General features: G+C 57.7%; 1 protein-coding gene across 2 annotated transcripts in view; it reads left to right on the top strand.

Moving 5' to 3' along the window:
• The window catches only part of LRRC75A (leucine rich repeat containing 75A), a 35,992-nt gene extending 18,947 nt beyond the window's left edge, over positions 1-17,045 (top strand). For both annotated transcript variants that reach the window (XM_082603316.1, XM_082603315.1), the window contains exons 2-4: positions 5,436-5,564; positions 13,003-13,118; positions 15,098-17,045. In XM_082603316.1, the coding sequence (XP_082459442.1) occupies positions 5,436-5,564; positions 13,003-13,118; positions 15,098-15,617 (765 nt within the window). In that variant the 3' untranslated portion in view covers positions 15,618-17,045. The remainder of the gene's footprint in view (positions 1-5,435; positions 5,565-13,002; positions 13,119-15,097) is intronic.
• Positions 17,046-17,065: the final 20 nt, after the last annotated feature.

Raw genomic sequence — 17,065 nt, 5'->3', positions numbered from 1 at the left:
ACCACTGGACCACCAGGGAAGTCCAAGAGCCCTCTTTATACTTTTTTAACTCTTTTAAATTGAGATATAATTGACGTATGACATTGTTTAAGGCCCACAGTGTATTGACTTGATACATTTATATTGCAATGTGGTTGCCATTGTAGCGTTAGCCAACACCCCTGTCTTGTCCCATAAATATCACTTCTTCTAGTGTTGGTAACAATAGTTTTGTTGTCTTTCATAGTTGTACTGTGTATTAGTCTCCAGGACTTATTTTTCTTCTAGTTGCAAGTATGTACCTTTAAACACCGTCTCCCATTCCCCTACCCCCCAGCCCCAATCCACTCTGTTTTTCAGAGTTTTCAGTTCTTCTTAGGTTCCACATATAAGTGAAATCATACAGTATTTGTCTTTCTCTGACTTATCTCACTGAGCATAATGTCCTCAAGGTCTATCCACGTTGTTGCAGGATTTCCTTCTTTCTCGCGGCTGAATGGTATTCCATTGTGTATATAGACCACAGCTGCTATATCCAGTCATAGGTTGATGGGCACTTAGGTTGTCGCCGTGTCTTGGCTATTGTGAATAATGCTGCAGTGAACATGGGAGTGGAGTTGTCTCTTTTTTTTTTTTTTTTTTTTTTTTTTTTTTTTTTTGCGATATGTGGGCCTCTGACTGTTGTGGCCTCTCCCATTGCGGAGCACAGGCTCCGGACGCGCAGGCCCAACGGCCATGGCTCACAGGCCCAGCCGCTCCGCAGCATGTGGGATCTTCCCGGACAGGGGCACGAACCCGTGTCCCCTGCATCGGCAGGCGGACTCTCAACCACTGCGCCACCAGGGAAGCCCGGAGTTGTCTCTTTGATAGTACGTTTTCATTTCCTTTGGATATATACCCAGAAGTGGGATTGCTGGATTGTATGGTAGTTCTGTTTTTAATTTTTTGAGGAACCTTTATACTCTAAATTATTGAGGACCTCAAAGAGGTTTTCTCTATGTGGGTCATATCTTATAAATGCTATCTGCTGTATAAGAAATAAAAACAAAAATATTTTAAAGATTTATTTATTCATTCATTTAAAGTTAATAAGCTTGCAATGTGAAAGAAATTTTTGTGAAAATAACTATATTTTCCAAAAGAAAGAATATAGTGAGAAGAGCGGCATTGTTTCATAGTTTTGTGACTCCCTTTCATGTGTGGCTGGCTTAGTAGAAGACAGCTGGATTCTCACACGCACTGCTTCTGCATTCGATGTCTTGTAGTAGGTTGTTCTGGTTGAAGTCTACAAAGAAAATGTAGCATCATGCTGCTGTGTCATTGGAAAAGAGGCCCTCACAGAGGCCCTGAAAGGGTCTTGAGGACCCCCTTCACACTTTGAGAAATACTGTGAATCTCTGCTTGCTTTTTGGAAAGCCGTACCCCTCACTCTTCCCACTGGAGTGAGTCCCCAAACCTGGTTCTTCAAGCTTCAGTAACATGGGAGCCCCACTTCTTTGAGGTGACACGTGCTTGCCGTTTACCCCCTTGGTCGCAGGCCAGCGACACTCTCCGTGCCAAGCTGCCCAGAGCAGTGACTCGGGCTGATGTTCCCAGGTTTTCTGATCGGGAACCGTCCACACGCCCAGGTCCTAGGGATAGTACCATTTAGATACACAATGAGGAAGCTAGGAGTCTCCTCAGTGCCTGGTATTTGCAAGGCAGGCCAGCCCCTCCAAGGCCAAAGCAGTCGCCCGGGGCAGCCTGGAGGAGCCGCACGTCGACTTGGTCCTTCCACCCGCCTCATTCCCCCACCCCGACAGGCAGCCAGGGCAGACGGAACTGTGAGGTCCCTGGTGGGCAGGGTATGTAGCAGTGTCAGTGCAGTCATGACACATCTGTCCCCAGTATGGGTGACAGTGTGGGTGGCTTGGTGGGTGACACGGAGAGGACACCAAGGACGCCAGACGTGGCCCGAGGCCCTCAGGACATGTGAGGTGTCTGAAAGCCGCACAAGTATTCCAGGGGCCTAGGTGGGGTCGAAGTAAAGGAATAAAGCGATGAAACTGCAGCAGCGTCTGTCAGGCCCCCACCTGGGTCTCCCTGTTGCAGCAGCTTCTTGTAACCCAGAGCCCTGGGACCTCCGGGAGCCCCACCCCAGCTGGAATTCACAGGGCGGGCGGTGGCCATGACTCACAGGTAATTTACCCAGAGCACATCTGCCTTCCTGGGGAGACCCCCTCCCTCCCCCCTCCCTTCTCCCACTCTCTGCGCCCTCCCCAGCCACAATTCCATGACCCCAGACAACAGCAGCAGCGCGGAGAGAGGGACCCACTGTCAGCAGGCTGGGCACCCAGACTGACAGGGAGGGTGGGGACATGCAGGGCGGGACGTGCGTGGCAGGGGGCGGGGGGCTGGGGAAGGACAGTTTACATCTTCCCACACCTGCCCCAGCGTCCTGGCTTAGCAGCTAGGGTTTCCTTGGTCCTGCCAGGATGGGATGGCCTCTACTGGCCTGGAAAGGAAGGGGAGGGGAGTGGGAAGACGGGGCAGGGCTGGTAGGAACCCAAGAAACGCAAGCAGCCATCCAGTCCCGGGGGTTCAAACTTCTCTGACAACAGAACTACTTTAAAAAACAAAAACAAACAAACAAAAACCCTGAAGGACAGCCAGAGAGCTGTTGCGTGGAGAGCTGGGCCCAAAGCCTCGCTGACTCTTCTGGCCTCTCTCCTGTCATCCTCAGCCCCAAGGTCTTGGGACACGGCTCAGTAACTACGAGTGTGGTCCGTCTGCCCCTTTCACAGATGGGGAAACGGACCCCAAGGGGGAAGAGGTCTCTCGTCCACGTATTGACAGCCTGAATTCCGCTTCCTATATTCCCAGCCTCTCCTACCACACAGAGGGCGGCGCCAGGGTCTGCACTTTGCTTGGTGACAGTTAGCTTCCCCGCGGCCCTGGCATGCCCTGCTGACCATGAGGCCGGTGTGGACTGTGCGCCAGGCTCCCTGTCCTGCCCCGACTCCCGGGCTTTTCTAGAGAGAGAGGTCATGGCTTTTGTCACGTTCTCAAATGGGCCTGGTATCCAAAAAGAGACTAAGAACCTGTGCACGTGGCGGGGGGGGGGGCTCAGCTGGTGATTCTCTTCCCTGCAGAGTCATTACCTTGTGTTACTAGGTTTATGTCCCTCGCCCACCTGTGACGCGGGGTCACCGTCCCCATTTTACATACGAGGAGGCTGAGACGCAGTGACACAGGTAGCTTGCCCCGGATGCCTCCCGGGAGGCTGAGGGGCTGGACAAGCCAGGTGGGGACAGGTCCACGGCACGATTGGACCTGTCCGCACCCTGAGCCGGCGCCTCCCTCACCGCGTCCACGCCAGACCGTGTCAGTTATCTCCGGAGCCAGAGGACCTGGCGCTGGGCACGGCCGCTGCCTCTGAGGCTCATTCCTGCCAAACAGAAACAGCCCAAGGCTGGCCCGTTGTGTCCTCGATGGCACTTGAGACCCATTTCTTCCAACAGGGAGGTGGAGGCAGAGCTTCCGGAACCAGTGCGGAGGGGGGGACCCCGCTAGGAGCTGGACTCGCGAGGCTTCCCGTGGGACAGAGCGCACGGCCCCTCCAGATACCCCAGCAAAGCCCTTTCTCCCTTTGCTCTTAGAAAGGTCAGCGGCCAAACCACAGGGCAGCATCCCCGCCCTCCAGCCTGCTTGCTGCCCAGCTCACCCCAGGGGTAGACAAGGCAGATCCTCCCAAGACAGGCCCCAGGCCCACGTGGAAGCCCACCCCTACCATTTCTGAAATTCTTTTTTTTTTAACATCTTTATGACATGCAATTTATTTTTCTTTCTGTGTTACTGAGGTATAATTGACTTGGCACTAAGTTTAAGGTGTATAGCATAATTACTTGACTTACAAATATTGCAAAATAATTACCACAGTAAGTTTAGTTAACATTCATCACCTCATATAGTTTGAAAACATGTTTTCTTCCTTGTGATGAGGATTTTTAGAATCTACTCTCCTCACAACTCTCAAGTGTCCCACACAGCTGTGCTAACTGTAGTCACCAGTCCTACATTCCATTCCTGAAATTCTGACGGTTAGTTAAAAAAAAAGTCAGCTGCTCTGAGCCTTAGCTTCTTCCTCTGTAAATTGGGAATAAGGATACCCAGCCTACTTGCTTTCAGGGATTTCTAAGAATCACATGGGGAAGGTATTTAGAAAAGTTCAGGATAACTCACCGAAATGACAAGGGAGCAAACCCCAGCTGGGACTCACCTGTCACCACACATTCTTGTCCGCAGGTGGCTGGACCATGGCAACCCAGGCTGGGAGCCTGCCTTCTCTGGGCGGTGATGGGGCAGCTCCACATATGGCTTGGGGGCCCAGGGGGCCTAGGGTGGGGCAGTCCTCAGATGGGAATGCCCTTGTTCCTTTCTGCTCTGTGCAAGGCCCCAAGCTAGGAGGGAACCACAGCTCCGGCCAAGGACAACAGAAACTGGAGAGGGGGTTTGAGAAGAGTCAGAAGCCATACCCAAGCTCTTCCACAGAGGGCACACGTTTAGTCCAGCACCCTGGGGTAGAAAACCATCTTTCTTTACTTCTCTAAAGCAATTAACTCTGTTTCAAGCCCCCGCCAGCTTGGCTGGTGGGAAATTCAACCTTAGCCGTGTCTGGGGGGCCTGCCCCTTCCCTGGGGTTGGACAAGAGTCTTCAGGTCTTGTACAGTCCAGAACATTTGGAGCGAGGCCCCGGGAATTAGGACCCAGACTGGTCACTGCTCTTGGCCAAGCCCGTGGGGTCTCTTGCTGGTGGACAGGGGTCTCTGCAGATGCTCCCAGCCCTTGTCCCTCCCGAGGCTTGGGGAACCTCTGCCCCAGAGGTTTCTGCCGTGGCCCCCGCCCACTCCATGCCCCTTGCCTCTGTGCTCCCGCCCCTCCTGTTACGAGGACCTTACTTGACATCCTTTCTTAGGGGGAGGGCTGGTGGGGTTTTCTTCTGGGTGCCTGGTAGCTTCTCCTTTCAACCCCACAACTCAGAGACCCAACCCCCCAAGGCAGAGGAACACCAAGGCAGGGTCCTTCACAGAAGGAGCAGTAAGAATGACCTCAGAAGCAAAAAGAAAGCAAATAAATATCAATACGTGGTCCTGTCACAAAGCACAAGAGTTTTACTATCACGCCGTTTCCAAATTTTGTTCCAGGTGCAGAAGTAGCCACCAGCGCTGCGGCCCACCACCCTTGGCTTCCTCCTTGGGGGAACTGGAGAGGCAAAGGCTGGGGGGCTATCTAGGGAGGGCCGTCTCTGCAGGGTCTTGTCTGGCCCCCGGGGGACTTTCTGTAAATGCTTCGGTGTGGGATGGGAAGCCACTTTGGAGGGGTCTCCTCCCTGGCCAGGGGGCAGTCTGGGCATGTTGGGCGGGGCTCCAGGGTGAGGTGGGGCCTCGCTGAGCTCTGGGCATCCCTCCCTCTTGCAGGACCTAGGCATGGAGTCGACCTCGCTGGACGACGTCCTGTACCGCTACGCCAGCTTCAGGAACCTGGTGGACCCCATCACACACGACCTCATCATCAGCCTGGCACGCCACATCCACTGTCCTAAGCCGGTAGGGTGTCCGTGATCTGAGCCAGCGAGCTCCGGGGTGTAAGGGGGGAGCTTCCTGGGCGGAGCAGCCCGGTGCCCAAGGGGGGCTGGCCAGCGCTGCCTGGGCCCCTCGTGCAGCACCTGAGGTGCCCACCCTGCCCTGAGGCCCAGCATCCACGGCGGAGGCTGCATACCAGCGCCACCAGCACCGGCCTTGTTTGGCCCACGGGCTGCAGTAAATCTGGATTCACTACCAACACGTAAACCTCAGGGTATTTCATACAATCCCCATAGCTGCCCTTGAAAAATGGGAAGCTCCTCGTTTCTACAGGCCTGGAGTTGAGTAGCCACCCCTGTTACATGGGGCCAGAGCCACCAGGTATGGTTGTGTAGGCTGTACCCTGCACAAAGATGTGTACACAGAGGTGGCAGGGGTCGGGGAGACAGGAGACAGCTTGGTCCAGCCCTCTCTCTGCCCACCAGCCAGGGGCACGGGTGCAAGACTGTGTCCACCTAGAGATGGGCTTTGTCTTTTTTGCACAAAGGCGCTGTGTAAGCAAATGTAGCTGTGGCCCTACATGCCGCTCTGTTTGCTGCAGTCCCCACTATGCCCACTTGTCCTCCTCTCTGAGGCCAAGTGTCATTTTACACCCACCCACTTCACTCCTGTCCACTTCCTGCCTGGCTCCGAGGCTCTCCAGACTCCGCGGGCGCTGCCCAGCCCCTCTGGGTCTGGGGGATCTGCCCCTCTTCCCGCTGGCTCCACAGTCCAGGCTGGGACCCAGGCAGGGACAGGAGGGCCAGGGCAAGGGCAGCTCCACACTTGGGCTTTTCTCTCTGTTTTGGTTTCTTCGCTCCCATCCCTCAGTTTCCAGCAGCTTCCAAGAGATGCACTTCCTTGCAGCAGGAAGGAAGGGGCAGGAATCCAGGGCAGGATGGAGGAGTGCCTGGGGCGGCCTCCACTTCAGAGCAGGACCTAGGATCAGGGCGAGAGGCGGTTTCCAAGCCCACCCCGCAACTGGCCCGGGCGCCCAGGGGCTGGAACCTTGCTCTGGGGTGGCACCGCTATCTGGGGCTTTGTTTGGGGCCTTCTCTCTGGCTTCTCTCTGGAATGCCTGGTGTCAAGACTTCAAGGTGGGGTGCTGGCCATGGAGGGCTGGGAGCCCGTCGGGGCAGGTGTGGGGTGGGTGGGTGGAGGGATACAGCAAGAGGCAGGGGTGCTGGGCTCAGACGTGTGACAGTAATGAGCGTCGGCGGACTGGGAGCCCCAAGGCCTGGGGACGAGGAGCTGGTGCAGGGGCCACAGGGGACCGGCTGCAGCTGGAACCGCCCGCTTCTCATTCAGGGTATACCTGGCTCTCCTGGAGAGCTGAGACCAGGCCGTAGGAGGCCTTGTGGGTGCCAGACCCCTGCCCTTTCCAGAGCATGGATTTAGTTGCCCACAGGTGAGAGGAGTGACAGATGACAGGGCACTCAGAGCAGCTCAATAGGAGAGGACTGTTTTTTATGCCCATCTTAGAGTTGAGGAAGACGAAATACAGGTGATGAAGCGACCTGAGAAAGGTTACGGCCCAGGTGAGAACCCCAGCGTTCGGGCCCCAGTGCTGGGCAGGGCAGGCCAGCGCTCAGGTGCTGGATCTCTGGGCCATCAGTGCTCCGTGGGGCTCGCAAGACCTGGGCTGGGCTGGGGAGGAGGGGCCTGTTTGGGGGCAGTTCCAGTGCCCCCCTCCCTCCACATAGGCCGGTCTGCAGGTGGTCAACTGCCCATGTCGACCCCAGGAAACAGGACAGGACTAAGGGGCTGCGGGCTGAGGCCAAGGGGTCCTGCACTGCCATCTGTCCCCCCCCACTGGGGAGGGCTAGAGGGCCATTCACAGGTGGTTTTGCTCAGGCTCCTACATCAAATTACCATTGACTGGGGTGGCTGATAAACAACAGACACTTATCTCTCACAGTTCTGGAGGCTGGAGGGCTGAGGTCAGGGTGCCGGGCCGGTCAGGTTCTGGTGAGGACACTCTTTGTGGTTTGCAGACGGCCACATTCTCCTTGTGGCCTCACGTGGCAGAAGGGAGGTGAGCTAGCGCTCTGGGTCTCTTCCGATAACCCTCGTGGCCTCGTCCGATCCTAATCACCTCCCAAAGGCCCTCCCTCCAGGCACCATCACGTTGGGATTGGGGTTCAACATATGAACTGGGGGCGGAGGGGGGACAAACACTGCTTCCGTGGCACAGGTGTAACCTTCTCAGGTCACTTAATTAGCTGAACTTGTTTTCCTCAACTCAGATGTGGACGTAGCCATAGCTTCCCCTGTAAAGCTGTCTCGAGAGCTCAGTGAGATGATTTACAGGAAGCGTGGGTGTGTGCCTGGCACGGCCGAGAGCCTCACACCCAGAAGCCGAGGTGTCACCAGTCTGTGGGCACTGACCACATGCCAGGCGGGGTGCTCAGACTTAGCAGGTCAGTGGGGGACGCAGAAGCAAGAAAGTCATGGCCTCAGGCCCAGCCCCCGTGGACTCAGAGTCTTGGAAATCAACAGGCTTATCTCCAACCCAGATTTCTAGAGGCAGCCAGAGTGGGGTCCACTCTGCTGGAGGCCCAGGCCCTGGCCAGTCCCCTACCCGTACCCAAGGCCACGTGGCAGGAGAGGCCCTCTGGAAGGACTCTCCCAGCTGAGGTTGAGGCATGGGTGGGAGATCCTGGCTCTGGGGTCCCCAAGGTGATGATGGGGGCGGCCTCTGCACACACACACACACACACCCCCATGTGAGCTGGCTCAGGGCTAGCCAGGCCTTGCTGCTCGAACCTCTTTCATCTGAGGATTTCAGATCAGCCCAAGTGTGTGCCGAGAGGTTGTAGACAAAAGGGGTGGGGGGCGGGGTCTCCCTTAGCTGTGAGATGGGACGAAGAAAGTAGCCCTTTCTGGTCCAACTCCTGGTGAAGCATCCACAAGACAAATAATCCTTCCCGCCGCTAAGATGACCACCTCGAATGAGTCTTGTCTATTTTCTCAACCTACCAGAAACCCCCTCCTGTACCCCAGCAGGGTGTGGGCCGAGACCCTAGAAAGGGCTGGGTCTGTGCCTGCCTGCAGAAGGGGGAAGAGGCATTGGTATGATGATGGTATTGATGAATCCCAAGTCTGTATCTGCAGCCTGTCTTTAGACTCAAAAGTCTCCCCACTCCTGGACATTTCCGCCTGGGTGTCCCTAAATCACCCAGAACAAATCCCCCTATCAGCGTGGATCATGTAGTGGGAAGTTTTAGGGACTCCTTCCTTCCCACCCAGCACGTCTGTTCCATCATGTCCACCATCAGGCTTCCCACCAGCAGACACTAAAATGAGGGTGTATGCTCAGTGATTTGTTGAGGAGCTCTCCCAGAGCCACCTTGTGCTTTTGTTCTTCTTTTATATTTTATTGTATTTTCTATTGCTGCATAGCAAGTCACCCCAAAGCATTGTGGCTCAAAACAACAGACATTCATCATTGATCCACCTCTGCAGGTCGGGAATTCAGGAGCAGCACAGGCGGGGGGTTCTAGTTAGGGGCTCAGGACATTGGCCCAGGCTGCGAGTCCTGGTGGCTCGACGAGGACTGGCAGGGTAGCATACCCCATGGCTGCTGGTGGCAAGCCTCAGCTCCGAGCCCCGTGGCTGGTCCACAGGACTGCTTGAGCTTCCTCACATCAGGGCAGCTGGCTTACCCCAGAGGGGGTGATCCCCGAGAGCAAGGGAGAAGCACAGGGTCTTCTATAAGCCAGCCTCAGACATCACATACTGTCCCTGCTGCCGTAGCGTATTGATCACCCAGTCAGCCCTAATGCAGTGTGGAAGGAGGCTGTACCCTGCCAGGAGGCCAGCATCCGTGGGGGCCGACTTGGAGGCTGGCTAAAGCAGGGAGAGAGTGAGAAGAGTTAATCCTGGGCCTTTCTCTCCTGCCCTCTGACCTCCGTCCCGTTAGCTGAGTCCCACTGACAGCCAGGAGCAAGAGGGCCGGGTGGTGCCGTCTGTAAGAGCTCAGCCTTCCCAGCACAGAACGGGGTGGGGAGTGGACCAAAAAGCCCAGCACAGTCTCCGGATCTGGAGCAGCGTCCAGGGTGCAGTAGACAGGGCAGTCGTGTCTGATGACTGAGTGAGGAAGCCTTGAGTGCAGAGCGGTCAGGGCTGTGCTTGCTACAGTTCTTGGGGTGGGGGGTTGAAGACGGCAGGGGGCGTCAGAGGGACACGGTGACCCGGTCCGGAGGGGCCTGCAGGTCTGCCGTGGGCCTCTCTCCTGCCTGGTCAGTGAGTCCCTCAGGCAGGGTCTTCTCCAAGGCCCGCGGTCAGCGGCGCTGGGCCGGTGCCCAGTGTACCCGACTTGCGCCACAGCCCCTCTCCCTCCTTCCTTCTCCACGGGTGGGAGGGAAAGCTGCAGATTCCGCAGCCTGCCTTGCAGCCTCCTCTGTTGCAAGCAACAGAAGCCCCCGCGGCCTGCCTCCAGCCAGGAAGAGGACTTATCCTTCCCGGTGGCAGCCAAGCTTGAAAGAGGCACCAGAACTCCAAACAGCACAGACACCTGCCCCCCTCTCTCTGCTCCACCCGGCCTCACTCCCCGCCCCTCTACCCACACCTCATGGCTGCCCGGGGCTCCTGAGTTGACTTGTCAGTGTTCAGCCCCCGAGGAGTCTTGTCCCAAGTCGGGAATCCCCCAGGGTCCGCCTCTGGACCGGTCAGCTGTGGCTTGGGAGTGGGGTGTGGTCCCACAAAAGCGCTGCTGGGCCCCGCGGCTTTCTGAATGAGAGGAGAGGGGCCAGCATCCTCCTTCTTCGCCTCCCTCCCCTTCCTTCCTCGTCCTCCACGCTGGGCGACTCCTGCTTAGTCTAACTCTTACTGCAGGAGGAGGCCTGGAGGGGGCTTCCAAAAGTGATGGAGTTGGGAAAACGTAGGTGGGCTTGCTTGAGGCTTTTCTGGTTTGCAAACGATAGAAGCTACTTGAACCAACCTTCGCAAAAGATTCATCCCTCAAGGGCAGAGCAGAGCCCAGCCTCAAGGAGACTGCGGGGTTTGGATCCTGATGCCGTCCTACACGTCGAGTGGCCTGCCATCCCCTCCACTTCTTGGTGCCTCCGTTCCCACATGTGTCAAGCGGGATTAGAGGGGCCCCAGTTTCATGGGATGGCTATGAGTTAGTGCCCAGCGTATAGTAGGTGATACAACTCGGTAAAGGTTAGCTGTGTTTCGTTAGTCCAGACAAGCGGAGGGGCTTTCACTCCCGAGAACATTAGCTCACGTTTGGTGTCAGGTCCGCTGTTAAGTGACCACATCTTCCGTCCCTGTTTAGTAAATGAGGAAACAGGCTCAGGTTGGGGGCCTCGCCCTGCGCGCGGCTGCCCCCTGGTGGCAGTGTCGGCGCACTGCGGCGGCTGCTTTGCCGCCCCTTTTCCTGTTCCTTCCTTCCGGGCCCGGAGGGCGGAGGGAGAGTCCGTGGCCCCTGATTTTGGAAGCCCTGCGGGAGGTTAGGTTTAGGGCCAGGAGCTCATTCCTCGGCTTTGGAACGGGTGCTGTGGGAGACTGGCCACGTTCTGTCCCCGGTGGTCGCGGGGGTGATGCCGGGCAGACCACCCCACCCCACCCGCTGGCCCTTCTTGTCTGTAAAGTGTGTCCACCTGGCAGCACAGGGGCATCACCGGGGGAGCTTTGAAAAGTCCCCGTGCCCGAGCTGCCCACCCATCGCTGCGGGGTGGCCCAGGCAGCAGTGTTGTCTAAAGCTCTGGGTGATTCCAGCATGCAGGGGTCCTGGGTGCAGACCCTCAGCTCGACATGTGCCAGCCCCTCCCCTTCTCCCTTTGGCCTCCAAAGTTGGCCTTCACCCCGGCCAGCACCGTGACCCTTGGGATATGTTCCAAGACCTTCATGGGATGCCTGAAACCGCAGATAGCACCAAGCCCGAAAAACCCTGTTTTTCCTACACTAAAGGGCAGGTAACATATGCAGTGATAATGCACTGTACAAAGGGATGATTTATGTCCCAGGCGGGAAAGAGTGGGACAGCACGCAACTTCATCACGCTACTCAGAGTGGCGCACAATTGTAGACTTCTGAGTTTATTTCTGGAAGTTTCCACTTAATATTTTTGGACCGAGGTTGACCACAGGTAACCTGAAACCTTGGAGGGCCAAACAGCAGATGGGGAGGGGGGGACAGCACTAACAGAGTGATGATGGTAATGGTGATAATCAAGCCAGCCTTTACTGAGCAGCCTCTCTGTGCCAGGCGCCCTGCTGGGCACTGGCCCCTGGCTCGTGGCTGACCTCACCACATCGCGTTGCCGTCTGCAAGTGGGTTTGCATCCGTGCCTGGCACTTCCTGGCCTTGGCCCTTGGCCCCGGACCATCTGGTGGGAGCGCACGCTCTGGGCCACTCGGTCTCCCAGGCCTCGGGGACTCTTTGTTGAATTGACTCCCCTTGGGACAGAGTTGGAGCCTCTAAAATCTCTCTGCTGCATCCTTTAACCCAGAGTATTTGTTTGCTGGGGCTGCCGTGACAAAAATACCACTTAAACAACAGAAATGTATTTCCTCACAGTTCTGGAGGCTGGAAGTCCGAGATCAAGGCGTCAGCAGGGTTGGTTTCTTCCGAGGTGTCTCTCCTTGGTGTGTACACGGCCGTCTTCTCCCTGTGTGCTCATGTGGTCTCCCCTCTGTACGTGTCTGTGTCCTGATCTCGTCTCATGAGGACACCAGTCGTATAGGATTAGGGCCCACCGCAGTGATCTCATTTTACCTTAATTACTCTTCAGAGGCCCAATTTCCAAATACAGCCACATTCTGAGGTATTGGGGATTAGGACTTCAATTTAAGAACTTGGCAGAGGGACACAATTCAGGCCATAACACCCAGGGTCTCAAGGTCAAATGCTGATGGGCCAGACAGGTAACGAAGATGAATGAACTGGGCCGGAAACCACTTGGCACCTCATTCTTTTATTTTCCCACCGTTGACGTGGGCAGAAGAGACGCGGTAAAGTATTTCACTGTCCCCTTTGCTGTGTGGAATACGCGAGCAAGGACGTTTGTTTGTGGTTGAATCCCCAGCTTCTAGAGCAAGTGCCCGGCACCTAGGAGGTACCCAGCAGGTATTTGTCTGGCGAACGCGTGAGCAAGATGGCCCTGGGCATCGGGGAGCGGCTGGGACCGTGGCAACCCTGGCTAAGGGGTCAACTGTCAGATCACCTGGAATCCAAACTTCTATAGAAATCTCAGGTTTTTCAGCGATAGCAACGAATTCACAGAAACTAAAACCATCATGCAGATGAGTTTGCAACCCCTGCTCCCTGCTCAGGGCGGCCACCTTGGGCCCGCACAGCAGGCCTCCCCAGCTCGGCCTGGGGTCCATGCTGGTCCCGCAGAGGCAGGAAGCTGGAGGTGGGGGCCTGGGCTCCCTGCCTGCTCCCTCGACTCAGGGACCCATGGCTTCCTCTGCAGGAGGGTGACGCGCTGGGCGCCATGGAGAAGCTGTGCCGGCAGCTGACCTACCACCTCAGCCCCCATTCCCAGTGGAGGCGCCATCGCGGGCTGGTGAAGAGGAAGCCACAGGCCTGGTGAGTCACGGTCACCCGAGGCAGGTCTCCCCCGCCGCCGCCCAGCCGCCTCCTACAAGGGCAGCTCAAAGCCAGCTGTGCTGGGCCGGGCGTTGGCGGGACAGCACCCCATCCCGGGGCCGTGGATGGGGGGGCAAGAGCTGCTTGGAGAAGGTGAAGTGAAGGGCTGGGGGCCGGGGGGAAAGTGGCAGGCAGGGTGGGCATTCCAGGTGGGCAGGAGCCCTGGGAGATGCTGGCGACTGGGCCCCACTCTGTGTGGTGGGATCTGGGGGTGCGCGCCCGTCCTGATGCTGGGGGAGGGGGACAAGAGGGGTTTCTGATCCTGGTGCGCTGAATGCAGGCACTCGCCCCAGCCCTCCTGTCGTCTCCCAGGGGCACCCAGACCCCAGCCTTGTCCCTGGCGTACAGCAGTGAGGACCCTCAGGGCTCGTGTGGCCCCCTGCACCCTGGGGGCAGAGGGGACACTGGGACACAGGACCTGGGGGCCAGAACAGCACCGCAGAAAGAAGCAGAGGGGAACTGCTTGCGAATCACGGAGCGGAGTGGCCGGTGTCCTGAAGGCTCTGGCCGGGCCCTGCTGGCGCGCAGGCTCCTCCTCCGGGTTGCACAGATGGGAGGGGAAGGCCAGCCCCCTCGCTGAGCAGAAGAGCTCTGGGCCCCCTTCCCTTCTTCTGGACACCACCCCCCGCCCCCCAAGGCAGGAGAGGAGATGGATTCTCAAGGGCCCTTCCCTGGTGGAGGAAGTCGCCAAAGGGGGTGCCAAGTGGGCTGAGGGCAGGGACCAAATGCGGGGACAGAGCAGTTTTGTCTGCTTGTGCGCTAGTTCTGGAGGAGGGAAATGCGGGAGGGTACGCTCTGCTGGGACCCAGGGGCCTCCTGTCTCCCCAGCACACAGGGCGCTCAGTCCATTCTTCGTTCAGAAGCCTCACTCTGCTCGGACGCCTCCCTGTCCCGCTGACTGAAACCCACTCAGGCCCAAGTGACGGTCCCCCACCCGCCCCCGCCCACACACTGGCCTTCCTGCTGGTTCACAGACACGCTGAGCTCTACCAGCCTCAGGGCCTTTGCACTTGTCTTCCCTCCACTGAGACTCTTACCGAGCTCTTCCCTTGGCCTGTTTTTTCTCCTAAGAGGCCAACAAGGAAGCCCAAGCTGTGATCCCAGGGCTGCTGATGGTAACAGGTGCTGAGCCCCCTCCAACTCCCTGTCCTTCCCAGGGTTGGAGCCTCGGGGCTTGCCTGGGGTATCTGGAAGCTGGGAGATCTGGGCCGCCGAGCAAGGGAGCGGGTGAGAAAGAAGAGCAAGGGGTGGCGGGCGGTAGGGAGTGGAAGGGGGTTGACAGCAGCCCACACCAGGCTCGGGGCCCCTGCGCCCTCCCCCACCTGCTGTCCCGAGGGCCCCCCCAAGGACCCTCTGTCTGGCGGGGAAGATGGTCTTGAAGGAGGGGCTTCCAAGGTCTGTGGCACTCGTGGGGTAGCAGGGAGCTCGGCCGTTCGCCGCCCTCCTGCACAGGGCGCCGTTCTCACTGCGTTTATTATTTCACATGACGACCCTACGGTACCCAGTCGGCTTCATTTCTGAGGCAAATAACAGAGGTGCAGAGGTTAAGGAACTAACTAAAGGTCGCATGAGGGACGAAGCGTGCCTGCCACAACTAAAGATCCTGCGTGCCGCAACTAAGACCCGGTGCAGCCAAAATAAAAAATAAATAAATAATTTTTTTAAAAAAAAGGAAGGAAGGAGTCCAGTGCAGACCCTGGCGTTGGCCCCAGAATGTCCCCTTCGTCACTGCAGAAACACCTGGGCCTTGCCCTGTGATCCCCAGGCTCTGCCTGCCGGGCAGCCGGGCTGAGATGTGGGCAGTGCAAGGGGACCGGGGCCCCTGGTCTCTGCCCCGTGGGCAGAGGGCTGAGTGGAGGCTGCCTCGGAGCAAAGCCTGCCCCACCCGCTTGAACGCTGCTGTTTCATCTCCCCTTCAGCCTCAAGGCAGTCCTGGCCGGGAACCCTCTGGACAACACAGTGGACCTGTCTGGCATCCCGCTGACCCCCCGTGACCTGGAGCGGGTGACCGGCTACCTGCAACGCTGCGGGGAGCAGGTGGACAGCGTGGAGCTGGGCTTCACGGGCCTCACGGACGACATGGTCCTGCAGCTGCTGCCGGCACTCAGCATGCTGCCCCGGCTGACCACGCTGGCCCTCAACGGCAACCGGCTGACGCGGGCCCTGCTGCGCGACCTCACTGACGCCCTGAAGGACCCCAGGAAGTTCCCCAGCGTCACGTGGATCGACCTGGGCAACAACGTGGACATCTTCTCACTGCCCCAGCCCTTCCTGCTCAGCCTGCGCAAGCGCTCCCCCAAGCAGGGCCACCTGCCCACCATCCTGGAGCTGGGCGAGGGCCCGGGCAGTGGGGACGAGGCCCGGGACGAGACTGTGGGCCAGGAGGACCCTGGAGGGGACCAGGAGGGCAGGGAGACTACAGGTGTATCTCAGACGTGACAGGGAAGTGGGGGCCTCTCCAGGGAGTCCTGCTGGGGTAGGATGGCTGAGGCAGGGCGGGCGTTCCCAGCCGGGTGGCAGCCACCATCCAGAATGGGCCTGGCAGCACCTCCCCCCGACCCAGGACGCCAGATGGTAGCATCTAGGAAAGGAGGACTGTAATTCCTCTCCGGTCCTCTCCATCACCCCCTTGTCAATCCACACCTGCCTTTTGGCTCCTGAGCAGTCATCCCTGGCTCAAGAGGAACCAACCCTCAGCTTCCCAACTTGTGGGTGCCATGTAGGGGCTGGGGATGCTGGAGGCTTGAGTTAACGTGATCGGTCAGAGCTTTCCCCCCAGAAAAGGAAGTGTAGTGGGGGCTCTGCATCTAACCCGGGATTTTCCAGTCCTGAATGACAAATATCCAGATGCCAGATGTGCCCCTGATGGAGGCAGGTCGGAATCCCTAGCTCCTGGCTGAAGGTTGGGGTAGGGGACTGGCTGCAGGAGACCCCAGGAGCCTCATCCCCATCTGAACTGAGGGGTGTCTGCCTCCTCCTTGTGGCGCCCTGGCTCCTTGGGACCAACTTCCCAGTCTCAGCCTCCATTTACAAGGCTCACCCTTCAGCCTGTGACCCCAGAGGCCTAGCCACGGGACCAGCCACCCCCCTATACCCTTCAATATTTAGGACATCCTAGAAGTCTGGGGCAGACAGCACATGCCACTCAGAAACCCCCGCACAGCCTCTCCGCAGACTAGTGGAATTCTAGTGGAATTCCACATGCGTCAGTGTTCCCAGGGTACAGGCCAGAGTAAGCCTTGCTTCCTTTCGAAAGGACCCTTTTCCCATAAAATCCCTCCGCATGGAGTCCCCAAAGTAAACGTTGCTGCTCTGAGCACATTCCCGAAAACGCAGGACCACAAAGATGAGGTGCCTCCAAGCAAGACAACTGGGAGAAGGGGAAAAAAAACGGAGGTCCCCAAGGGGAGAAAGCCAAGGTTTTCACCCTACCTTCCCCTTACCCAAGGCCAAAAGTCATCCCTTTCAGGCACAATTAGCAAGTCCAGGGACATTGGGAACCAACCATTCTTGAGCTAGAGAAAATCATTTTAGGTGCCCAGTGTTGGTGAACCAGACAGAGCCCCTCAGGCAAACAGCAGAGGACTAGGGAAGCACAGCCTGACATGCCTCCAGCCTCAAGCCCAGTAGGGCAGCCAAGACCTTCACACCGGTGAAAGGTGGCAAGATGGGGATGGCTGAAGAGCAAGGACAGTGGGTCCTTGCCTGCTGCTGTCTGGGCAAGTGTGGGGTAGGGCTTCAGGAGCTAGAGGGAGGCTATGCAAAAGGGCAGATAGAGCCCAGAGGGACGGGGACTGGACTCAGTTACAGATGCCTTAAAATGCTTTGGGGTTTTTGCCCCAAGTCTCAAGAGGGGAGAACAGCTTAGACCTACCTTAAGGGAAGAT

Source organism: Mesoplodon mirus, assembly GCF_964341445.2.
Source record: "Mesoplodon mirus genome assembly, chromosome: 18".
NCBI classification, from domain to species: domain Eukaryota; kingdom Metazoa; phylum Chordata; class Mammalia; order Artiodactyla; family Ziphiidae; genus Mesoplodon; species Mesoplodon mirus.
Note: the sequence above shows the minus strand (reverse complement) of the source record. Positions and strands in the feature narration are given on the sequence as shown.